The 26298-nt window shown below is 40.6% G+C and overlaps 1 protein-coding gene across 3 annotated transcripts; it reads right to left on the reverse strand.

Moving 5' to 3' along the window:
- Positions 1-1727: 1727 nt before the first annotated feature.
- On the reverse strand, positions 1728-26266 carry LOC116244689 (tropomodulin-3-like). 3 transcript variants are annotated; one of them, XM_031616569.2, is made up of 10 exons: positions 26151-26266; positions 20375-20561; positions 18957-19113; positions 9963-10085; positions 9262-9351; positions 8604-8734; positions 7303-7410; positions 5928-6071; positions 5435-5579; positions 1728-3490 (listed from the first exon to the last, which is right to left on the reverse strand). In XM_031616569.2, the coding sequence occupies exons 2-10, from the start codon at positions 20498-20500 to the stop codon at positions 3456-3458; spliced, it is 1059 nt and encodes a 352-aa protein (XP_031472429.1). In that variant the 5' UTR covers positions 20501-20561; positions 26151-26266; the 3' UTR covers positions 1728-3455. The 3 variants fall into 3 exon arrangements, with proteins under 3 accessions (XP_031472429.1, XP_090005003.1, XP_090005002.1); XM_090148877.1 differs by lacking the exon at positions 26151-26266 and adding an exon at positions 25422-25715; XM_090148876.1 differs by lacking the exon at positions 26151-26266 and adding an exon at positions 24375-24399.
- Positions 26267-26298: the final 32 nt, after the last annotated feature.

Below are 26298 nucleotides of genomic sequence, written 5' to 3' on the forward strand. Positions count from 1 at the left end.
CGTGTCAAAGGCCTTGCACAAGTCCACGTAGATGACAGCAGTCACCTTTCCTATGTTGACCAACGCTGTCACTCCTTCATAGAAGTCTGGCAGATTGGTCAGGCACAGTCTGCCCTTGCTATAGCCACGCTCTCAGATAGCCCTGTGCATGCCTTAGTATCTCTTTCAGGCAGATCTGCTCCATGATCTTCCCAGGAACAGACACGAGGCTCAACAGCCTGTAGTTCCCCAGGTCCTTCTTTTGTAAAAGGATGTTTCCCTTTTTCCAGTCAGAGGGGGTGTGATTTCACTCCCCCATCTCCCACCTGGAGGTTCAGGGATACAAGCAGCATGGAAGCCTGACTGGCAGTGAAGATGAAGAAGCTGAAGAGATGCTGAGCTTCTCTGGCATCTTCTGTCAAGCAAGGCCAGCTAGAAGTATGTGAGCCATATAGCAGAGCTCATGTAGAGAACAGGCAGAGATCCACAGACAGCTTAGTAGTGTACTACTATGTACTATTTAAAAAACAAACAAAATGATACAATAGTTTAATCATTCAAAAATTTTACTGCTTTACAGTCTGACAGCATATAGTGCTGATAAGCTAAAACACTCAATTCACATTTCCTCAATGGAAATTTAAATTGAATACACGCTCATTTATAGCCTACAAGCTGTAGAGAGAATGAGGCTATTTCTTTAAAATACAACAGTATATAGATAATTGTTTTGGAATATAGTCTACATTTCCATGCTTAGATTGGAGCCAATGGAATCAACAGTGTGTGGTTATTTGGCTTCTGCATTAAATATGGAAAAGAATGTGAAAGAAGAGTACCACCTCTTTTGGAAAAAGACCTTGCATTTATGGTAGCTAGTTATCAAAATAATACCACTTTTATACTCAAAGTCATATGCTACACTTGAAACCATTAAATCCCAACATTCAACTTCGCTAAAGACTGTTTATGATTCCTGGCTACAGACTGAATTCTTTAATTTATTCCAGAATGATTATATACTGTAGATAAAAGTGTTGTAACTGTCATAACTGTTCCATGGTCCACACCAAATGCCTTTCAGCAGACGAAGGGAAGTTTTCTATGCCCACTGTCAGATACTTACCCTGAAAGGGCCAACAAACAAATTCTTAGCAGTTAACCAGTTAGGAGAGGTCCTCTATTATTGCCTATGACAGGACACCCAAGAGTTATAACTTGGAAGCCTCTACCTTTGATTGGAATATCAACCATGAAGCAGCTACGCTTGATTCTATAATGTAATAAAGAAGAGATTTTGGCTATAATTTCCATAATCCAGCCATTCATTTTTCTCCTTCATCTTCAAGTAGGACATAACTGCATAATCATGTTTGATAGTATAAAATAGTTACAGAATCACAACACATGAACAGATTTAATGAACATGCAGCCCTTCAAGAAAAGAAGGAAAACATTACAGACTATTTTTTGACACAAAATTATTATGGTGCCTGGCAAACGAGAAGTTCAGCTTTAGGCAACTGAGCACATTAAGGCTTTGACCATGTTTATACATCACTCCTGTCTGTGAAAAAAACAAAAACAAAACCACTTAACATGTGAGTTTATCCATACTATGTAAGCACTTAGATTTTCACATCTAGGAAGCTCTTGAAAATTCATAAAAGCCAAAACCAAAAGAAGCCTTTTTTATTGCTACTAGTGAGATCACTTCTGGTTGCTTCAAACTTACACTCTGTAAAGTCTTTGGTTTTAATAGAATTTATTCCAATAGCTTTTCAGAGCACACATTTATTTGTAATTAGTCAATAAAAGGCCAATTTTGAAACAGGAAAAATATGTTCTTCCACAGTTATAAACCAGTTAAATACATCTTCATTGAAGGCACTATAGTTTTGAATTTGCTGTACAGTTGCGGTAAGATTAGAAGTCACCTGCAGAACAAAGTCTGTCTAAAATCCAAGACATCATTTGTAGGAAATTATAACACAGGCACAGTGTCAGAGGATTGCTCTGTTAATTTTTATAGTACATACAACGTGATGCAAAAAAAGTTTCAGTCCTATACGTTTCCTCTATATAAAAAGCTCACCATATGATGATGATCTGATGAAAACGGTTGTCAGTTGAGTTCTCATAAATATCTGAGCAGTCCTTCAGAGTATTTTGTTAATTTCTGGTCTCATGACAACATTAAGTAAGCTCAGTACGCTACAGTCCAAACAGGCCCACAGCAAAAAGCCCCTAGATTTTCATTATTTCCAAGATGTATACTTTGATTATGTGCAGAAATTTAAGTGATTCTTGTGGCCTTATTAGTTGGCATAGACACAGAGCTTGGAATGCCTGAATAAGTACTGTACTATGCAAATTTGGCACTACACATTGGTTAATTTCTGCAAGTCGTAGTGTTTCAAACATCAAGCCTTTCAAGAAACCGTTACTTCATTGTTTCATGAAAAGTTATACATTTATTTGAAGTAATAACAATTTAATGCAATAGCTTGTAAAAAAGGATTTTCCATTTGCCAGAAACTTAGGGCACTGATTTTTATAATTAAGGTTGTTTCTCCTGTACAAAATTAGGCAAATTTGACAAAAGCTTGTCCACTACTTCTAGAGAAATTCACACTAGTTATGCCTGTAGATAAGAATTTTTAAACATATAAACTAAATGCTGATGAGCACATGATAGTCTTAAAGTGTCCAGTTTAGATACAGAGCAAATTACAATTCTGGGACATTTTAAAAGCTTTTAGGAGTTAAGCATAGTAAGAAAAAACCCACTTTACATGACTTTTTTTTTTTTTTGGCAAGGCTCCTACTTTTTTTTTTTTTTTAATTAGTCCCTCAAATCTCTTGGAAGAAAAGTCAATTTATTTTTGCCTGTTTTTAAGGGATGTTTACACTTAATCACAGTATCAAGAACAAATCAAAACAAAAAAATATACAAATAAGACAATTGTGAAAGATTTCCCTTCAGTGCATATGAACAAGGATGAACAGCTCTAAACAATGAGTCCAACTATTGTGTGAAGAATCCATTATCACTAAAGCATTGTTCTCAAGAACATACATACCCCTTCATGTAAATGAGCACCCCTAGATTTTCTAACTGGGTCATTATATACCCAATGATCTTGAATGTCCCATTCTTTGACTACAGACAATTATACAATTGATTTGCGATTACACTTTTAGTAGAAAGCACAGCCAAGGTCTTAAAATACAAAAAAGTTCTTTAAAAAAACAAACAAAAACAATCAAAAACTGGATCTGTACATGGATTGGTGTGGTTATGAAAAATGTGATGCATACCAGCAGATTATTAATATAGCTTTGCTTTAAAAGGAATGGGGTTTCCAGTCTTTTCCCTTCTAACCCAGGTAAATGCAGTCCAAGATTGCCAAAGCCCACTGTGAAGAGCGTGCTTTGAAGACCCTTGAAATCTTCACACAGTTCTATAGCAAGATCTACTGGCTGTCTCCTTCAACCCTTCTCTTGCGAACTACAACAAAACAGAAAAAGATGTATTTTAAAATGTTATTGTTACTGTATTACGTATTTCTGCATCATTGGTATGTTGTATGGTTCCCCACTTTGCTGTACAAAGGCTCATGCAATAATCTAAAGCAATCAACATTTAATATTATCCACCATTTACACAAGAACAGATTCAAATATTTGTTAGGAGAATCATATAGGAAACATTAATCTTTCTACTTCAAGTAAGCAGATTTAACAAGTTAGTCTTTGTTTTTATTGCCATAGTTTGCGTGGCTTTGACAGAAACAATTAAAACTTTCAAGAATACCCAATAAGATTTACACTCATTCAAATTTATACACGCTCAAAACAAAACTATATTAAAAAACTCTTTGAGATGTTATGCTCAATAGCCTAAAGCATTCAATTTATTAATAAAAATATTCAGTTGCCATAAAATGCAAAAGCAACAAAGATCCATGAATAAATCACCAATGCTCACATGCTGCTCTGGCTTTACGCAAGATTCATTGAATGCCTTCAAATTCTCCAGTCATGCAGTTAAAAGCAATATGCACATGGTTTCAGACAAAGAAGGAAGGGGAAGTAGTACAGCACAGTGTAGACAAAGGAGAAAGGTGCAGACCTTTTTTTTTTTTTTTTAAATATAAAGAAGTCACGTACAAAGACAACTGAAAGACTGAGCATCTCGGTTTTCAGTGCTTGACACCCAAGTGGGCATTTAGAGTAACCTGTCTCTGCAGCTTCAGGACTGGAGAGGTGAAAAGGTATTTGCAGAAATTTTTACTCGGATACTCCAGACTAAGAAAGCAAGGAAAAACAGGCAAGATATCAGTAGAAACATAGACTTCCATCAGTCAAACACTAAAATGAGAACTAGCCAAAAGAGAAGCCTTAAAGGACAGAGACATACAGAGTGACAAGAAGAAAAACAGGTTTGGAATTAATTTTGAGAAACACTTATGCGTGTTTAAATGCCTTTCTTCTGTCTCTATTCTACCTGTTGCTCTCTCTCTCTTTCTTTCAGAGATGTTAGCCTGCACTTTACTATAAGGGAAGCAGATCAAGAAACCAAACGCTGGCTTCCTAGAAGCATTCCCTGTTATTAGATCTCTTCCTGAATTCCTACTACTGCTATTGAACAGCCTGGCTCATTTTCACACCGAAGGGATCTGTAATCCTTACTGCATCACAAAGCATCTAACCAAACAAAGTTTAATGAAACGGAATTTTAAAACGCAATTCTATTTGAACATATTGACCTCCTTTTAACTTGTCATAGTTGAAACCTCCAAGTATTTGACACTATTAATAAGATTTTCATTCACATGTTATACTATTAACCAATTTTCTGTTGTTTTGTTTAGTTAGAGTTCTAATGTGAGCTCCAAACAGCAAAACTAAATGCAGCAAATAAAGACACCACTGCTACCATCTACATTTAAGAGAGGCAGGCAAGGCACCAGGGCATTAATGGAGCTGTAAGGGAAGAGGTGACTGCCAACTTCTGCACAAGACAGTGCATTCATCCCTCCCTGCTCAAGCATTCCAAATGAGACTGGGTGTATTAGCACGGAGGAGGGCATCTCACACTAATAAATTCAAATACAGTCTTTAAAAAGGCCATTAATCTTATCTGAATAAAACCAAATAATCAAAACTATTATTTTTCTTCCCTTGTCGCAACACATCTGAAATACGAATGTTCTTCCTGTTTCTGGACTATGCTAAAAATCCTGAACTCATGCATCTGGACATCTTGCAACAACAGAAACAGGGAACATCAAGTAGCAACAGAAGAGTAAAAGCACAGGAGAAACCTGAAACTGATTGACAAATTTTTTCCATCCTGGTTATATCAAAAGAAAACCTGGGAAAACAAACAGCTTTAAATGAATGCATGCAGCACAAGTTTTAAGAGCTACTCTCGACTGACAGGTCTTACCCAAGTCATTGTTTTTTGTGATAGCTGCAGCTGCCCTGGCTCGAGGTCCCTGTTGTGTGAAATGGTATCCAAATTTAAGGATCTTGGTGTTTTCTTCAAGCATCTTGGCAATTTCTACTTCTGCAAGAGTACCCAACTGCTGCCTCTATTTAAATGAAAAATACACAAAGACAGCAGAGCTTAGGTGTATTCATCCCTCATAAAAAAGAGATCAGGATACCTTCATCATAATAGTTAATAAATACCTGTTTTTAAAAAATTAATCTAAAAGGCACAAACTCATTATCATATCTTTGTGCATTTTAAAGCACAAAGAAGCAGAGAAGTGCTTCTTGAAATGGATGCTTATGAAAATCTTATAGACAAACACACATGGCATAAGATATTTAAAATATTTTTGAATGTTTATCACAAGAAGCCTAAAAGTACTCAGTCAACAAGGACAGACAGCATGTAAGCACTGATTTTAATTATCTACCATAGTCTCACTTACCTGATTATCAATTTTGATCTCTGTCAATGTTTCATTGTCTTTCAGTGCATCGACCAGTGCCAAAATTCCAACTCCGGTGATGAAGTTTGATTCAATGTTTAAACTTTTTAATTTTGTGTTTACTCTCAGCATATCTGCAAGAGCCTTTGAATGCAAGAAAGTACCATTAAACTTTTGAACTGTGCTACAGTACATCACAGGACAGAGCAATGACCACTTCCACCAACTAGCTCAATAGGAGCAACACCTTCACAGATGCATAGTGTAACTTTGCAAATATTCACCTCTTGAGACCGAAGAGAGTTTTCAACTAGGAATTATCTACATTCTCTTTTTAATAGTACTTACTCAAGAAAAGGCCTGTCTTGCTCTTGTTACAAACTAAAAAGCTACAGAGAATATAAATTGTCTGAAATTAGCATATTGGACCAATTCCATTTTGTAAGCTTTCACAGCACATAATGAGTAATGCAAGCTGTAAGTAAGAGTCAAAGAAAGGGGGTTAAGCCAACTAAAAAGAGAATTAGATATGGTTAATTTGTAAACAGGAGATCTGACTTTCAAAATGCTTGTGTCTACAGATTTGGTAGGAAACAGTAACAAAAAACACATAAAACCAGACCCCAAAATCAACCCTCTACCTTATTACAAGTGTTTCTGTTCCACTGAAAAGGAACTTTTTAATTCACCCAGGACAAAGCCTTCAAAAGTTTATTTATTCACTTAACTGAATGCTTTAAACAAGTGAAGCTGAAACAAGGGCAAAGGATTGTCCCAGCACATTTGTTAGTGCTGTTTTCTTACTTCTTTATGTGCAAATAAATAAGGAACTACTTTGATTCAGTACAGAAAAACAGGACCAAATGATAAAGACTTCGGTTTCAATTGTGTTGAATTAAATACTTTCATTGCCAATGCATTGAGCCCATCTTTGGTAGCAGGAAGATCAGAGAAATGGGTATTTTACAATTCTGTTCAACCAAAACTCAACTTAGTTGAAAAATGCGATGAGCACTTTCAGCCTCAAATGTATTTCCTTGGCAGTTAATTTTGAGTGTATTCCTAACTCATGGCATGAACATTATTAATGAAACAACTAGGAAAGAAAGAAAAAGGAGGTTAGCAAAATGAAATCCCCATTCATCTCATCATCTGACGCATTGCTGTATAGTCATCAAGTAATTGTTTACCAACTTCAATACAGCAAAGGTTTGCTAAAGTAAACACACAACACAAGGTAAAAGAAATTAATCATTTTCATATTAAAAATGATATATGTATACACACACACATACAGACAGGATTCTGTTCTATCCCTTACTGCTATCCTTCCATCCTAACTTCCCTTGTATCCCACCGAAGCACAAGTACTTACAACAGCAACAGGATCATTACTTCGGGTGGCTGCAAGGCTAAAATTCTTCACATGTGTGTTGGTTTCTAGAGCTTTTGCAAATTCTTTCAGCGTTGGAATTGGTATGTTCTTGAAATAAAAATAGCATTTCAGTCTCTTGAGATGCATAAGTTTAACCCCCACTCTCCACCCCCAAATTCTTCCATTGCCTTATTCTCTTCACAGCACAACACACTACACTATTAACCATCGCTGATCTCCAGCAGTCTCACGGTAAAGTCTTAGATGTGCAGCAGGGCTACGTGCAGGATGCAGTGGTTCTGAGTTGGTAATTCTATACATTAAACTCACCTTTATTTAACTGATGCCAATGCCACAATAGAAGAGTTAAAAGATATTTAGCTGTCTTGGAAATGTTACTGAGCTTACATGAACTGAATGTTCTTCTTACTATCACTACCATACTAATCTCTCACACACAGGAAACCACTTAAGAGCTCTAAAGCAACAGAATTCCATCCTCTCTGTTATATTAAAAATAATCTCAGAAATCACCAATTTACAGTTTGACGATTTTCACAAAGTAGTACCAAGCAACTGTAAAAGGAATAATTTTAGATAATTAATTACAGTTGCAAGTTTCTTGGCTTACTGTAATAGCAGTTTTGTTCTGTTACCTTTTTAAATATTCTGGCCAGTACTTCACTGTTGTGCAGTGTTCTTAAATAATGCATTTCTTTTACTGCCTGCAGTAAGAGCAACAAATAGTCTAGGCTGCCAGTGAGACAGTGCAGAAAGCAGTGACAGGCAGCTGGTTGCAGCAAGTCAGTTCTGTTATAGCTCTGTTTTCTTACAGATATATATATATGCAAAAATGTTCGGTCACGTTGAAGAACAATTCTTAAGAGCTGATAATTACTGACAGCTCTTCTGTACAAGAATCAGAACAATATTAGGTACAAGTACCATTTTGTTTGCAGTAGCAGTAATTGAGAGCACACTGCTTCACAAAGCACAAAGGATTCGAAGCAGTTAACTCCATGATGGTGAACTGCTGGAACTGTCACCAGCTTGGCAGCAACAGAAACCTGGTTTGGCAGTAAGAAAATCTGAGACTTTTAGAGTAGGCGTTTCGTAAAAGATACCAAGATGGCTTACTGCTTTATTTCAGGCCAGAAACTTGGAGCTAAAGTACACTGCATTTTGCAGGAAGGCTTCTATACTTAAAATAAGGCCACTGTGCCCACTCATAGTGCTGTACAGCTTTAAGGGTCTTCTCCCGAAAAAAGGCAGCATATTTACTGCATAATTCAGCTAATTACCTTGATGTTATTTAGATTAACTTCAACAAGACGGGAATCGTTATCTTTAATCCTTTGCAGAGTCTCCTCCACATTTGTGGGATTTGGTGGTTCATCAAAAACAGGTAACATTTTCTCACCTTTTACTATATCTGAAAAGTAAGGGATACAACTGTAATCAAACAATTGCATACATTCACTGTACACGTGATATATATACAAAATATTTGCTGTATTTAAAGATCATTTCCTCAATCTTCACATCTCTTCCTCACCCAAGAAGTATACCATCATTTCTGACTATATTTTTACAAAGTTCAGCCCTCCTCCAATGTTATTGCAGCCTCTCTCCTTTTCTTGAGCATGAGCTTTTTTCCAGAAAGTACATAGGATTTGAATAACAAACACACACGTTAAACCGAAAAACAAAGGCACACAAATGTATTTTGTGCCCACTTCTATCTCTCCAAGAAGTGAATTAACTACAGAATAGTTTTAAGCGTGAATTGGTAATTCCACTCTTGCCAGAACTCAACTGGAAACATTACAAACACGTATCTTATCAATTTACAATGTAAAGTCCTATTAAAAATGCCAGTGTAACAGAAAATAGTTAACACTACAGTAAGAGTCTGCAGTACAAATAACACATTTATTCAGCACTTGTGTAAATACTTACTTGAAAAGCTGTCTTTGCCAACACCATTACTGCTTCCTACAATATCACAGAACTGATTGTTTGTTATCAAGTTGGACATTCCCAGTATAGCTGTTAAAAGGGAAGAAAAAAAAAGAAAAAAGCGAAGAACAATTTTAGTGTCCCTGGCTAATTCAGCTTAGGGGCAGAGTTCCTTTAAATAATAATAACTGAAGTCCATCAAGCACCAGATCGCCAGTGCAATAACCCACTGAATCTCCTAATTTAAAGAAAAGGAGAAAAACTTTTAATGTAATAGAAAAGACTTTTTAGTTAGCATTCATGTCTTAGAAAGTTTCAACCTCACCAGGTTCAGGCATCATAGTTAAAAGCGCAGCTCAGCCAAACATTCTTGACTGAAGCTTTAGGAATATAAGCACATATCAACACATATGCATGAAAAAGCAGTGGTGAACACTAAACAAAAAGCAGCCAGTTTGAGGAATGAACTGAAAGATTCTGAGTTTTAAAATAGGGAATCTTAAGCCAAAACATCCCTATATATTAGCACAGACCAACAAAGATGATATGCTGCAAACAGACCAGCATTTAATTTGACCTACATAGTAGTTTCTACTACATTTCAGACAACAAACACCCTCTAACATTAATTGTACATCTCTATTTTCTAAACATGCAGCAGCCCAGTTGTACTTCCAAACAAAGAGACCCACAGCACTAACCTGCAAGGTCACATAGCTCTGTGTCTGTGGCACTTGTCAAGGCTTCCTCCAGTTCTGGATCAAGAGCAATTTTTTCTTCCGCATAAGACTGGGCAGGCTTCTGCTTCGGGATAAATATTTTCCCTAGAGTAAAGAAAGTGAAAAGTTCTTTATTACTTTGCGTTTCATAGCTACTTATCTTTAAACTTCTCTGTTCATAAGGGAGACATATAACATTTTAGAAATCCTAGGACAGTATGGGCAACAAAGGAATGAGGTCTCTTCTATTTGCTCTTGAAAGTCGGAGATGAGAAAAGGGCATAAACAGGAACATAACATTATTCAAGATCCCAGCTTTTCAGGAGTCTGTATCAGGACTCCAATCTTGTTTCTTCTGAGTATTGGGGTAAAATGTAAATCTGCATCACACATTTTAAACAACATATTTTTAAATAAAGTGCCTGCAAATAAAATTTAGTATTACTGGAAAACAAGGACAGATACACTGAAGTGCATCAAATGAAAAAGGGACCCAGGCAGAGCTGTAATTTGAGTATTTCTGAGAAATACGTTCTCTAAGCATCATCTTAAATTCCAGAACTGAATACTCACTGCAGTTTTACAGCATATACCATATTTCTGGTTTCGTACGTCAACTTAATCTTGAATTTAAAAAAAAATGAAACGCCTGAGATGCTTAAGAAAAGAATGGTTTGAGAACAACAGAAAGTATGATAATTTATCTCTGGCACACACTACCAAAGACAATTTTCTAAAATGATGCTTAGAAACAAGGAAGATTCACAAGGAAGTCACAGAAGATCCGATGAGAAAAAGGAACAGTAGCGACAACTACGTCACACCCACCTTTCAGCCACTACAGACAGCTAAAGGGAAAATTGGTTTTAGGGTAAATACATTACAAATAGAGGTATAAGTAGTTAGCATAATTCCTGCACATATCTTTGGTCAAAAAGCTAGGGCAAAAAATAAATAATAATAAAAAAATATCAGAAAATCAAGTTATTAGAATAACTATTCTATAAATGGTTCAGATTGGAATGATATGGATTAGCCCTTCAGAACAACAAAAAAAGTTACAACTACAAAAGAACCAAAGAAATTAGTGTGGTAGGTAAAAGCTTTGGTCCTGGATAACAGAACAGAACTGATACATTCAATAGGTGCTTTGCACAACTAGAAAATTTTAATCTTAATAGCTATTCAAAATTTTTGCATACTGTTAAAGATCAAGAAAAGTGAGTGAAGGGGAAAAAACAGTATATTTATCAGATGCATACTGGTCTAATAGCTTTGGTCTACAACTGCATCTTACTAAAGACAAGCATGATCCACCTTGGCTGTCACCATCTGGATGTGTTCACTAGCATTCAGCCTCCCTGCCTGGGCTACCAGAAGCCAGAGCCGAGGGACACAGCTTCCAGCAGCACTGAACTGCTTTCGAGGGTGGAAGGTGGTGTCCACACCCCAAGATTTCTCAGTTAATTTAGGAACCCACACTTCCATACCCACAGTAAGGCATTTCCACGTCTCCCATGGAGCACACCAGCTCATCCCCCACCCAGCAGCAGGCCAGCTGGGCAGGAGCCAAGAGCAGAGTATTTTGCTCCTTGTACATATACAAGTGTATCTTGTTACATGTATGGACTAAAACTAACTTTAGCATTTCTAAATGCCTCCCAGTGACAAGATGCTTTAAAGGAATCTTCCAATTTACATTCTGGGGAAATTCTGACAAATTACCGTTTGGGTTTCACCATTTCTGGAGACAAATGCTGACACCCTATCACCCATCCACCTTTCCTCTCTCCACGTCCCCACCCTAGATTACAATAGTTTGTGGTTCATTTTCTTTTTAAAGGAACTTTGACATCACCACTAGCATAGAACACAATTTGAACTCTTCACAACAGTCTGATGACAAAGACTTGTTGCTAGCAACACAGTACTTTTGTTCCTGGGTTGCTATCACTTTGGAAAGCTGTAAGTTTAGAAGCAAAAAATAAATCGCCTTATATAACTGTTCTGACTACAAACAGGAGCTGAAAGCAGCTGACATACATTGCCACAGATACCTTAGTTTTGATGGAGAGTGCACAAGGAAGCTTGTGGCAATTCAAGATAAATAGAAAGCCTTCATAAATGGAAGGCACGAGTGATAAATGCGTCAGACTACTTTGATATACCTGACACAGTACATCTTCTACTCCCATTTCAGTATATCAGTATCGCCTTCTGGGGCAGGAATAATTTTCAACTTAAACTGGAATTTTTAAAAGAGATAAGAGAACATGTGACAAGGTTTCCATCAACCTCTGAAACACTCTGAACAACACACGCACAGCCTAAAGCCTTTCATCATCTGCGTTTGTGTTGTTTTTCCTCAGTAACACGGAATAGCAAAAAAGTGAGGCTGGCAGAGCACGAGGAGGAAAAAAGGGAAATGGTGAGACTGAGCGCCTGAGCCTCCACTCACACCACCTGCCTTCCAGCATCAGTGCATCTCATGCTTTTCTCCATATTAAGCTGGCTTCTTCTCTGAATTCCATGTGAATTCTGTTTAGAAGCACGTGAAGAATTCTTGGCCCTCTCAGTCGTGTAATTTAATAACCAGTTTTGTACAAAAATAAAAACCTATGCTTGTAAAAAAAAAAATCTTACAAGAATTAAAATGACATTCTGCCTATTCTAAGATGACCAATCCTATGAATTTTGCTGTTAAAATTTCTCATTTACTTTCCAGATGAGAAAAGATATCTACAGTATGCAAGAATCATAGAATCACCAAGGTTAGAAAAGACCCACAGGATCACCCAGTCCAACCATCCATCCATCACCAATAGCTCTCACTAAACCATGTCCCTCAACACACATCAAAATGTTCCTTGAACACCTTCAGGGTCAGAGATTCCACCACCTCTCCGGGCAGCCCATTCCAGTGCCTAAGACGACCTGTCAAAAATACCAGGTACAGACTTGTAGCAACAAGTGTCTATTCAGCATTCTAAGAAAGCACTTTGTAAAACGTTTTTCCAACCCGAGACATTCTACAACTTTGCAAAAAGCATTCAATGACATTTTCTGATCCTGGAGATACCTCTCGTCATTATTTTGAGTAAATTAAAATTGGAGATTCTCAAGTTTTCAAAATTTCTGCTTTCAACACATGTCTTACACCTGAAGAGGTGCTTTGGCAGTGTTGTGGAATCTTCCCCAGTCTTAACATTAGTGTTTGACTAAGCCTTCTGTTTCTTTCAGGAAGAAACTCAGGAAGGAACACAGCCTTCTATCTGCAGATCCATAGTTGTGCTTTAGTTCCACTGACACTCCGCCCTGTCACTGAACAGCCCAAACCAGAGAAGTTTCACAATCCTTTTTGTCTTCTCAAATCCATTCAGCTACTGATTCTTATTCCCCACCACAAGCAGCAGTGCAGCAGGCAGGGGGTGGGAGAAGCTCAGTTAAAAGAACTTCCTAAGTGCTATGGTTTTTAAAACCAACTTCACTTTAACCCAGCTCAGTCCCCTGTCTAGTTCATCACGCAGCACCCACAACAAAAGAGAACTACTTCTGATGTTAACTTAACTAATTCTTAAGTTCACAGTTAGGACCTTCAGATTCTAAGCATTTGCGTGCTGAAAAAATAGGACTAAATTTACCCATACGTGCCTGGCTCTTGGGACAACCTTAAAAAAAAAAAAGTTTCTCTTAAAGCCAAAATGTTAAAAGCCGCTCCCTTCCAGAAGTACAAATTACAGCCAACCCCAGGCACACGAACTGGGTCAGGAACAGTTTTTGTTATAAACCAGGTCACACCCTTGTGTATACAATCTCTTATTCACTCACCCTAGCCCAGAGTTCAGAGATTCACAGCATGTACATGAGAGCAAGTCCTTCCCTGCTTCTAGCAATCAGCAAATACTTCAAAAAAAAAAGACCTGTGCACCTCTGGGGACGATGATCTAACTCAAAGCCTGCTGCCAAGGCAGCCTGGAGATTTCCTTCCCCCACTCCCTCCCCTGCTTTTTTTTTGTTTTGCTTTGTTTTATAATACACATCTGCACAGTGTATACGATGAGCAGCTTCCTTGGCTTTCAGGTGGAACATTTCCACATAGCACAAAGTAACACAGCGTCCTTTTTACTCTTCAGCCAACAAGGACACCACAAAAATTAAACAATACAGCACAAAAAGGCAAATTTCTGACATGTCCATATGACCTCTGTAATAATTATATATTCAGGTGTTTTATGGCTTTGGCTAACACATTAAACAATCCACATCTTGGGATTAAGTCAAGCCTTTCCTTGCAACAGAATGAACTTGCAGTTCCAATTACACAGCAACGTATCCCACTAAAGGCAGGAGAGCAGAATGATGTGTGTTGAAGCATGAGACACTGCACACATACCCAAGGTGGGATGGAAGGCCTTGCAGAGTGTTCAGGAATGCTCAGCACAGCCATGCACTCACCATTGCCAGCACAATTTCCCCACATCCCACAGCCCAGGAGGCACCCAGCGACCACAAACAGCAGGCCAGAACAAAGCCCCACATCAGTTCTGCAGCTCTCTGATGAGGAAAGGGAGCCAAGTGTCACCCGAGGACAACCTCCTGTCATCAGTGACTTCATGAAGAAGGGTGCACAACATCTAATGTATCCTATATACCTTGCATTCACTAAACATTCAGCGGTACAGAGGTTGTTACGATCCACAACTCAATCACCAGGTCTTAGCACACAACAGCCTTGTGTTCATCAACTTGCTTAGAAGTTTAAGTAAACATTAATCTTTCTGAACTTCAGCTTAGAAGAGTAGTGTTCCTTGGTGTCTTACTGAGGAAATAAAACTGTTATCCATTATTTGTCTACAGAACACGTGGCTGTGAATTAGAACACTGTTGTGCATTAAGGCTGGTATATCACATGCTATTTTGTTCCAGGGCCCTCGTATGGTGAACATCAATTCGACAAGTTGTTTCTTCAAAGCTCCTACAAGATATTAACTTCATTTCACAACATGTAACACATTTCCTTTAAAGACTAGTGATTGAAAGGCAAATGGGGGAAGCAGCATCCTAAATTCAAATAGTGACCGAGCACAGCACAAACCAGCCAGGCAGGTCACACCGAAATAGCTCTCACCATGTGAGAGTGTCAACCTAACAATGACTTCTGGGCAACAGAGCTGAGGAAAAAAAAAAAAAAAGCAGAAGTCGCACAAAAAGCAAACCTATGCAGAACAAACACAGCCTGGCAGGAACGCTGAGGGAAAGCTGGAAAAGAGTGATGAGAAGAGGGCAAAGCCTAGAAGTACAAACCTTGATTTAATACTTTGCTAATGCCTTACACTGCACAGCTGAAAGTGCATTACAAATGTCAGGTACACTTCTGCTTCATATCAATTGCAATAATTCTCACATTTTGCTGTTTACAGAAGCATGGAACCTGGGTGAGCTGAGAGGGGAGCACGGGCAGGGCACCAGTGCCCAGAGCTGAAGTCCTCCTCCTCTGTTGGGATGGGGCATCCTGCTCACTGCAGCATGCCTTGGGAAATCCTTCTGGCATGTTCATGGACACATACTGAGACAAAGCCAGTTCTGTTTAAATTATTACCCTACTGGTTTCATGAATGTCTTGCCTGAATTATTTGTCAGGCAACAATGGTTCACTGTATGGTTCAACACTTAATTGGAATGGAATGTGACTGAAGTCATTACATCTTGTTTAAAAACAAAGTGTTTTTTAAAGGATGCATCTAGAAACCAAGCCAGGAACTGAAAAAATAAAATATAACAATTTAGGGATTGTTAAGTATCACATTCATTTAGCACTGTTCATCTCACTGTATCAGCGTACTTTATTTTGCATCTTCCACATCTCACAGCACAGCAAAAAAAAAAGTTAAAATCTGGAGAACTCACAGCACCTAGCAGTGAAAAAGATGAACATTGTTTTACAATGTTTTAACAATATGTTAACTCAAAATGAATTAGGACAATTGGAAGAGAAGATTTTCATTTGCACAGCAGTAGGGAAACAAGGTCACCAAGGGTGGTAACAACCCAGGTTGAGCTGCTCTGATAAACCATGCAGGTGTAGTCACCATGATGGACACTGGTTTTACTGACAAAGAAGGATAGATTCCTCCTTTCTTATTCCATAGAAGGGGTAATTAGACCAAATGAGACCAGTGAGAGCAGCCAGGTATACATAATTATGATAGTAAACCCTGACTCACAAAAATGGCACCAAGAAAGTAGCTACAACTCTGATCCATCTCTCTTCCTGAGATCCTTTAGATCTGAAGATTAGAGTTGTCAATTTTCTTCTGAATTAGCAGCATAACCAAGCAAAATGTTCCATCTGCCCCATTCCATAACTTGCTAGTTGCATTTATCTAGTCAAACAGAATAGTTATGAGCCAGCCCTTTTTTCCCTCTCCTCTTAACATTAAAGAAAAATCACATAAGGATGGTTGTTGGTTTTTGCTGTTTTTTATCCACAGAAAGTCCTTATCCTAATCAAGTTTTACTCTACTCCTTTTCCAGTTTTCACATCTCGATGAGAGGTCACAATCTCTAGATTTAACAGATTAAGTGATACAGGATTGCCATTTTTGCACAAATCTGACATGAACACAGCAGCAAGTCAAAACTGAACTATAGAATTTTCAAGAGTGGAAAAGATTATCCCTCACCTACTCTGCAATGCAGTCAGCCTTCTTCTCTCTTCCCTCTCATTTAACAGAGGCATGAATTTCTACACTGAACACATTTTTTCAGTTTGGATGAAAGCAAGCTACATTTCATTTTCAGTGTCATTTTCTTCCTTCATGGTATTTAAAAAAAAAAGTAGGAAGTTACTATAATAAATCCTCTTCAAAAGATATGGGAAGTTTTATTAACTAAATTTGCATGTCATATTGCAACATTCAGACTGCTGTTTAGTAATACTTTATTACATAAAGGAAGTGACATTTGAGTTTTCTTAACCAAGATGTGTTACAGGCAGACCCTTCTATTTTCCTACGCAGTTCTCACAGATTTTATCAACCAAAACAAGTAGTTCTGCTGGGTGCATGTATACATAAGTAGGCTTTAAAGAACCACCAAGTGGAATGAAGTACTAGTACACCTCGATGGGAAAAGAAGCATATGTGCAAAACAACAAAGTGCTCATTAGAGGAAATCCTCTCTGGCCAACCTTAGTCCTGAACGGGCTGAAAGGGATTGCCAAACACCAGAGGCAATGCCACATTCTTGGACTCTCCCATCAGACCATTACGCTGTCTCCAGCACACACCAGCAGATCTGTCAGGCAAGAAGCAGGCTGAGGAGGAAAACGCAGGAGCAGAGGCACTGCCCACAGAGGCAGCAGCACAGAAAGGACCAAAATGACAGGTGCTTTCCACTGCCCTCTGCACCCAGTGCTACCCAGCATCATCCTTTACTTGGTACTTGCATAGATGCAAAGTCAGGAAACTCCTCCATCAGCAACAAAGTGCCACGGTTCTATTTCAACAAAAAAAAAGTGTTAAGCTATACAACAGAATCATAGAATGGCCTGGGTTGAAAAGGACCACAGCGATCATCTAGTTTCAACCCCTGCTATGTGCAGGTTGTCAACCACCAGAACAGGCTGCTAAGAGTCACATCCAGCCTGGCCTTGAATGCCTCCAGGGATGGGGCATCCACAGCCTCCTTGGGCAACCTGTTCCAGTGCGTCACCACCCTGTGCATGTTATAAAGTAACAATCTCTGTAATCCTTCAGGAAAGAGATGATGTTAAACAATAGCTATAGCTATGTACGCACAGAGAAAATGCAAATACTTCCACAAAAAATACCACTGAATCTCCTGCATAAGTACAATCACATATACAAATTCAGTAATGAATGAAGACTCAATTCTCACATAAGCAATGATTTGCAACGGATTTCCACAGAACTGCAGGGTTTGGTATCAAACCCTTAAGAAAAGAGGAACAGCTCTTAAGAGAGGAGCCTGTTCATCTTGAACAGTCAGAACACATTTTATAAGGCAGCTCTGTCAATTCTCACTGCAACAGACCTGCCATGGTGCTGGGGAGGGTTCAGACAAGCTAGGACTCAGGAGCAGCATACAAACACTGGTGACAGCTAAAAGCCTCCTTCTTTGCATATGTGGCCAGTGCAGGACTGGGAGCTCCTGTCCCTATCAGTGATACCCAGTAAGGCACATTAAATTTGGGAACTCATCTTGTGAAAACATAAATAATCTATTCTTGCAACATTTAAATGTGAATTCTTTTTTCTTTTCTCCTGAAAATAAAAGCAATTTATATTGAGCCAGTGAGAACCTAGAAACCAAAAGATTTAGAATCCCAGGCTTTAATGATGCATCTATTATATCAGGTCTGTGTTTCCACAGTTTTTACATCATAAGCCACAGCTAGATTTCAAGGCTTCTTGCAATGTTAAGTGTATAATTAACTAATAATAACCATGCAATCTTATTAAAATCTTTCACTAACAATACCAGAAATACAACATAATTGCTTACACCACTAGCTCAAAAATGCTGTAGGCTAATAATGCCAGACATTACTGGGTATCTTCCACGACACATCATTCTACTGCTCTGTTTCAAATTCAGTCTTACAAATATCACTGTCTGTACTCAGAAGCACGGGGCATAAGCTAGAGGCACAACAGTATTTGTTACTATTGACACAAAGCCAGGGGTAGCTCTTATTTGGAGAATGCCACCCCCATCAGAACTTGACAACCTTTGGTAAAATCTTTTGAATTTGATTTTTTTCCTGTAAATGTGCAAAGGGTACACCAGCTCCAGTGCCACCTGAGGCTGGAACAGGAAGCACCCTGCCTCTGCACAAAGGCACTCTGCAGGTTAAAAAGCAGTCGAGCTGCCACTAAACTTCGGTTCAGAGTAGCTCAGGCTAGCCCTCTTCACAAACTTCCTAACCACCTACACAGGCAATGGTGTTGTTACCTTTCTTTTCTTTTGTAAAAGGCACATAGTCTTCCCTGTCTTTGTGTTCAAGAGCTTCCTTCTCCAAAAATGCAAGGAGTCGTTCCCTGTCAAAAGGACCCGAGGCCTTTTTAGCAGTCTGGTCCTTCTGTCGGAAGCCTGCAGGCAGAAGCGCATTCTGCAAAACAAAATGGAGCAAATAAATACAGCTTACAAAGTCTGAGTGAGCCGGGTCAGATTCCTCTCCTTTCTCCTCCTCTTCCTCAAAGTTCAAGCCCAACATCTTTATGTACAATAACACCTAGCACAAGGCTTGCTAGTTATTTACTATTTCTTCTCTAGAATGGGCACTATTTAATTGAAGAACAAATAAACTTCTGCTATTCAGTTTTAGTAGACAGTCAGTAAGCAGTCCTCTTCCTCCACCACTGATTTCCCTGTGCTTAAGACAACTGTCCATGCTGCTGTTAACAACACCAAGTATTTCTACTTTTGGCCTGACTCAAGTTGCTGGTTTTTTTTTTTTCTTCCATTGTTTTGCTTTTTTTTTCTTGCTATATCAACATACCTTGGCTAAAGAAAAAAAGGATATGCAAACAGAAATTCAGACTCATAAAAAGGCAGTCAATCCCTTCTGCCAGTTCTCCTCTATTAAAATGTTTATAAGCCAAAGTAAATTAGAATATCAGGAATACTTTTCTGTACAACAAAACAAATAATCATAACATTCTTAAGCAATTCTTGAATATCAAGTTGAAAGTAAATGCTAATAAAAACAAGAACAGAGAGAATCAGGAGGTGGAAACACTGGTCTTGGATTCAGACTATCTGCAGGATATCTGTATAGGACATCATTCAGCTCTTCATAACAGAAGGCTAAAATATTCTTTAACATCCCATGCTGACAACTGTCCAGGTGCTGAGAAAATTTTTGCTCCCTCTTTGCAAACCCAGCAAGGTACAAGAATGGGAACAGTCATGCTGCTAGATACAAGATGAGGAATCTTTGGGAGAGTTTAGTGCTTACCCTCTCTCATCCAACGGTACAGGTAACAAAACAGAAATGGATGCAAAGAGTTGTTTACCATCCAGCATCGGAAACAGAAAAGTTTAACAGGTCTTTCTAAGTAAATTCTTTCAAAAAGATCACTTAAGAGCAACTTTTCCTGTATAAATAGATCCCACACAGCCTCTTCTAACAAACCCTTATTTTATTTTCCTCTACTGTGGCTGTACTCACATTGCAAACAGGAAACAACCCCGTTGGGACATTACATACACACATGTATCCGTAAATAAGACCGCTAGCAGATTAGGAAAGACTTCTGTCCAAGACAATACTAACTACAAGCTCAGTTCAAGTAAAAGAAAGTCTCAAATTATTGCACACTAATTCATGAACTAATGAAAAGAAATAACTTGTCTCTGCTAACACCTACCTCAGGGTCAAGATCATCCAAAACTGTTTCCAGCTGTTTCAGTTCTTCTTCTGATAGTTTGCCGAGAATGTCATCCTCATCAAGATCCTTGTACTTGTCCAAGTCTTTTCGAAACGGGAGCGTCATGACTCGGGCAGTACCAAGTTGCTCAAATGCTTCAGAACCTGAGTCTTATTCTTAACCAGATCTATAAAAGGAGAGAAAAAAAAATTGGAATAAATAGCCATAATTAAGGTAAATATCCGAATTAAAAAGCATATTCAGCTTCTAAATGCATTTCTGAAAGGGAAGTTGTTAATCCCTTATTCATATTGATCTGCTGTTCTGAGTCTTGCTTCCTCCCTGAGCAGAATCCCTCTCTGCAATGCCCTCTTCTCCCATCACATCAACAACTAAAACAAGAACACAGAAGCAAGCTAAACATATTTTAAGATCCACATCTGTACCTAATTCTCTTGAGAACTCCAAAGCTGTATTTCCCAAAGAGCAGGGCAGGACATGGGGTGGGAAGGAGACAACAGTTATACTCTGATTAATAAGCCCAGCTTAATGCCACCAGTTTTTACAGATACTCAGTCAGAAGAGCAGCTAAGATGTTTTATACTTGCTGCTGCCGCTGTTCGAGGCCAGTAAAGGAGTACATCAATACAAACAAGATATTTGGTTATTAGTGACTCATATCCTTGCCTATTACTTACAGGGGAAGCAGAGGATGTTTATTAATTATGTCACTGCAATTGAAGTACCATTCTGTTCTGTCAGATGAAAATTAAAGCACCCTGGTGCAAAGCTTAGGGAACACAATGTCTGTGTAGCAGTCCACTCAGTCCCACTAGCAAAAAGATGTAATAGGCTGTGTAACTGCCCCCTAATATTACATCTGGAAGAAATCTGGGTCCTTCTACAGTACTTCTTACATCCTAAGAAAACACAGGCAACCTTTGATCTAAATGCTCGACCATTTGACTAGGAACAAAATGTACAGTTAATCACAATGTTGTTTAAGCAGACAAGCTATTTTTATTTTCTCCAAAAAGTTCCAGGATTCTGCTGTTGCTCTGCAAAATTCTTGCTTCGAGTTCAATGTGCAGGCACACACACACAAAAAGGGAAACTTGAATGACTCCCTGTGAACAACAGCATTCTTAATGCATTTGGGAGCTACAGCAAAATCCATACATCTTAGCCATACAATGAACATCTGATTCCTTTCTCAGCTCTATAGAAATACCAAGCAAATAAACCAGGCATTCAGCAAACACTGTTTGTTCTATGAAGCCCAAGTTCCAGTTCAGATGATCACATCACATCACATATAATAACTACGTTAATTCAAACCTGGACTTACTCTGTACTTCAAAAGCAGATGAATAAAGTTGTTACCTCTTAAGTAAAAGGGCCACGTTATACCAAGGGACTGGGCTTACTGGATTCCTTCTCCTCACTTGTTTACACCCAGAAAGGTCTCTCTCTGAATGCTGGCAGTGTCACAGACATTGGGATATTTTAATTCAGAGACACTGAACAGAGCTGAGCACGTGAAGGTTCACGCAGGCTGTTGGACTGTTTTACCTGTAAAGTCTATCTGGCTTTAACAGGACTGGTAAATTTCCAGTTCCCACCAACATCTGCAACCCAAGGAGGAACACATTTACAGCTATTTTCAGCACACCTGCTTTTGAAAAACACTGCTAATACACACTATCATTTGCTCATAAACCATGGTTGACACTGATAGGACAACTCCAAGGCTGAGCTACCAACACAGAACAAGACCTCTTGAAAATAACAGCAATCAGGAGGAATTCTCAACCTTGTTACATCGAGAGGATGGCGGCTGGCTTCCCTGGAACTAAAGCCAATGGCACTGGGAGAACTTGGGCCTTTCACAAGAGGCCACAGAGCTGAGAGCACCAGATACAGAATTTAACAGCTACAGACGTACAGAGCAGCACACCTAAGCTTTTCACAGTAGTGTTTCAAAAGTAACCAGAGAAGCATCTCTCCTGGCTGTTGCACCACATCCGACAGCCCTACAGTGTTTGCTTCTGGAGCTGCACGACAGCTGAAGAACAACTAGATTGCTGCTGCAGCTCATGCCACGCAATCTGCATGCAGACTTCTCATTCCTAGAGCCTTACTGTTTTCCTCTGCTGCACAATTTAAAGCATTAAACACTATCAGAAGTGAAAAACATTTCCTGCAGCCACTCAGACAGCATTGTTTGTGACCAGGCTGCACAGCCTGAGTGCTAAATCAACGTGCTGCCATTTACCACGTTTCTGCATGGCCATTTGCATCCAAATATTAAAAGGTGTCATTTTAACTGGTAATTACAAGGAGCACACTAATTAGCATGCTGCACAGTAATGCTCCCCTCACTCTGATCAAGAGTAGCACTGCACAACCATACGTTGCATCCAGGCAGGCTGTGTTTTCTCTCTATAAATAGCTGCAAAATGCTGTCAGTCAAAATTAATTACCTTCTATTTACTGGATTTACATCTTTCATATTGGAAAATGACTAATTCTTCATAATTCATTAATGCCCAGGTCATAACCCATAGCTTCACCTGTCTTTACAATATAATGAAAGCGCCCACTTCAAATGCTGGAATGTTCACACACACACAGAAAAAAAAAGGGAAAAAAACCCACATTAAATTATGACAGACTTCTCTTTAGCAAGAAGAGAACCACCTGTGACCTAGCAAATTCAAGGTGTTTTGGACACATTTTCTAATATCTGTCAAAGTATTTGCAATACGTATATATAACGTGCTAAAAATCAGGTTTTAAAGCACGTGCCAGAATTCTCATTGCCTAAAAAGGACAGGAAGGCCAGCCAAAGTCATCATCTGATCAAACCATTCCCTCCACCTCCCACCGAACACATCTGGTATTTTCACTTGCCTTTCATTATTCATGGTAACAGTGCAGTTGAGAAAGACACATTAAAAAAAATTACAAATTGTTAGAAGGGGCAGTTATTTGGACTGGGAATATTAATGGCACATCTTGCTGCAAAATAACCAGCAATTTTGGCTTTGCAAATACTTTTTGATGAGCAGTGCTGTGTTTGTGCTAAGTATCCTTATAGCTTTACCACAAAAACATTACATACATGAAATGTCTATAAGGCTAACCTTTTTATCACACATATAACTATTGTGTAGAGTAAGCACTTTATTCTAGCAATTTGATAGTCACATAAGAAACATCTGAGGTGTGGAAACAGCCATCACTTCCAATCAAGCAAGTTTTAACTTACTGCCTGTTAGAGAAGATATAGTAGAAGGGAAGATATTCTGATGAATCAATGAACAACTAAGGAAGTGAAAAGAAAGCAATTACCTTATTTCAGGCCATTTTATAACTACCAGACTCATCTCTTGAAAGGCTGTCAAGCAACCTCCATATGCTCAATCTACAATTAAGATATTTTTGTTCTCTTCTATCTAAAAGCATATTAAAAACAAGTTTAAAAACAGTCACTCCCCAGTTTTCTTCGCAAACTTCTGTTATATGTAAGGACATCATTTCTTGGGACCCCAACAGGAGTAACCGTCGCAATATCTCACCTACAGGACACGAGCCCTGCTGAAGTCCTCTGTAAGTGGTTTCTGTAACTTAGATTTTAAAACAGAAGTGACTTCAGGAACAACGAAGTGAACTGGTTTTGGCCAGCATGTCCACAGAACTGCCTAAAATCCCACCTGCTCCCTCAGACCCCCCTCCTCACATGCCCTTGCTGAAGCAGCATGGCCACAGGCAGCATTTCCCAGGGGAATTTCCACTGTGGCAAAACTACACATTAACTGTTGATGAACACATTTTGCTCGAGTTATCTTTATGCACCAAGCCAAGAAGAAAAATGACTTTAACTAAACACTCCCACTCCAGCAAGCTCTTTAGGACAGTTTGCAGCACCTGAGGACACCATGACCAGGCAGCACCACCCCAAAAGGCTCTCAGACATCCCCGAGCCCTACATGCATACCTAGCAAAGGGCAGATGGACAGGCACTGCAGCTGACATCCCCTGGTTGGGTGACACGGAGCCAGCAGGTGGCATCTCGCCTGTGCCTGCAGCTGTGTCTCCAGGAAGTGAGGAAGAGCAGTTCTGGCTATTTTCCTACATAAACAAGCCTGAGGCTTCATTCTGCTCACACAATCTGCTCAGTTCTACACGGAGCAAAGAGCCCTCTCAAGTTCACGCATGTCAGTACAGCCACATGGGGACAGAGGTGAGCAGAGAGCTGCGCTGAATAACTGAAAGCACAATGAGGGATAGACATTTCCATGGCAAGGGAGATGGGAGACTATCTGCATTCCTGTCCAGTCCTGCTCCATAACAGGGGGCACTTGGGATGCACACAAGACCTGTGGTTATGTTCTGCACTCCTGTCCAGTTCCACAGCTGTGTGGAATTAAGGCAGTAAGCTTGCTAACAGGGGCCTACTCAATGCAGCCTACTTCTGCACACCTTGGGAAAACCTGTCACCTGCTACAGGGCAGCAGATCCATGTCCTTATTGGCCAATGGAATACCAGCAGTGGCAGTGGGCACCAGGGCTGCCTGCCCAGCAGCTGACCACAGAGCAGAGGAGATGCCCTGGCAGCATGCCCACTGCAGGACACCACCAGCCCTGCTCATCCAACTGGCTGCAGGGCAGGCGTTGCAATAAGAACCAAACACGGGGCAGGGACAGGAGAATGAAGGGATGAGCACCTCGGAAGCATTCCAGAGAGGCCTGCTACGTGCCACATACTGGCCAAACCTATCACCTATCATGGACGTTCCTCCAGAAGAAATCTCAGCCCCAGGCAATCCCCGCTCACAGCGCAGCACCACCGCTGCAGGAGCCTCCGACCTCAGCTTTTCAGGCAACCTCTGGACTCTCTTCAGCAGAGGCACTGATACACAACGTTCACTCTCAGAGAAACCTCTACACACCCTTCAATTAAGGGGAAACAAATCAACTATACGAGCTGTCTGAAGGAACATTCATACGTCTGTATCTACTAAAAAAAGGTGACAAGACGTACAAGCCTATAGCTCAACAGCAGAGGGATTCACATGTCCAAAACATTGCTTGTTTTCCTGTCGCCTTTCACCTCGAGCATCAGAGGTCGGCTTCCTGCACCCATCTATGGCATTTAACGCTTTAAAGCCCCAGCAGCTCGGTGCTCGCTACCGGAAGACTCTCATGTCAGCACCACGCCGAGCGCCCGTCCGTCAGCCACCGGAAAAGCGTTCCTCCTCACCGCTGCCACTAACGCGCGCTCCGTAAGCTGCAGAAGACACGCAGCGAGTCGACGGACGGAGCCGACCGGACCCGCGGGCAGAGCTCCCGCCGCCGCAGCTCGCGGACCGCAACGCACCGGGCCGAGCGGCGCACGGCGCGGCGCCCCCAGGGCCCCGAACAGCCGCCCGGCCGAGAGGAGCGGCGGGAGCCGCCCAGCCGGGCCGGGGCGCGAGGAGAGGGAGCGGGAGGGCGCGGCCGGGAGCGGCGCGGGCCGCCGGCGCCGGGGGTGGGACGCGCGGAGCGGCGCTCGGGGCCGCAGAGGGCAGCGGGCCGGACCCGCGCCCCGACCACCCGGCCCCCTCCTTCCGCGGGCGGCGGAGCCGCTGCCGCGCCGGCCGCTCCCGCTCCCGTCCGCGCACGGAGCGCTCCGCTCGCCCCTCTCCCGCCCCGCGTCCCCTTCGCCGGCGCTGCCCGCACGGCCCAACCGACCCCCCGACTCCGTCCCGGTTCCCGGCCGCTCCCCACTCACCCGGGCGGGCGGCGGCCGCTCAGCTCCCACAGCCGCCTCCCAGCCGCGACGCTCAGCGCCGCCCCGCCCCGCGCCTGCGCGCCGCCCCCGGGCGGGACGGGAACTGTAGTGCGGCCGCGGGCCGGGCCTGCGCGGGGCGGCGGCGGCG

Source organism: Phasianus colchicus, chromosome 12 (assembly GCF_987193195.1).
Source record: "Phasianus colchicus chromosome 12, bPhaCol1.hap1.1, whole genome shotgun sequence".
Classification (NCBI taxonomy): Eukaryota; Metazoa; Chordata; class Aves; order Galliformes; family Phasianidae; genus Phasianus; species Phasianus colchicus.

Bases quoted from the DNA above. Each gene is read 5' to 3' on its own strand.
- LOC116244689 (XM_031616569.2), bottom strand. From the start codon at position 20,500: ATGACGCTCCCGTTTCGAAAAGACTTGGACAAGTACAAGGATCTTGAT. The intron at 8,735-9,261 runs GTAAGTATTTAC...CTTACTTTTCAG, and splicing joins TGGCAAAGACAGCTTTTCAA to ATATAGTAAAAGGTGAGAAA. The intron at 6,072-7,302 runs GTAAGTACTTGT...TTGCATTCAAAG, and splicing joins GTAATGATCCTGTTGCTGTT to GCTCTTGCAGATATGCTGAG.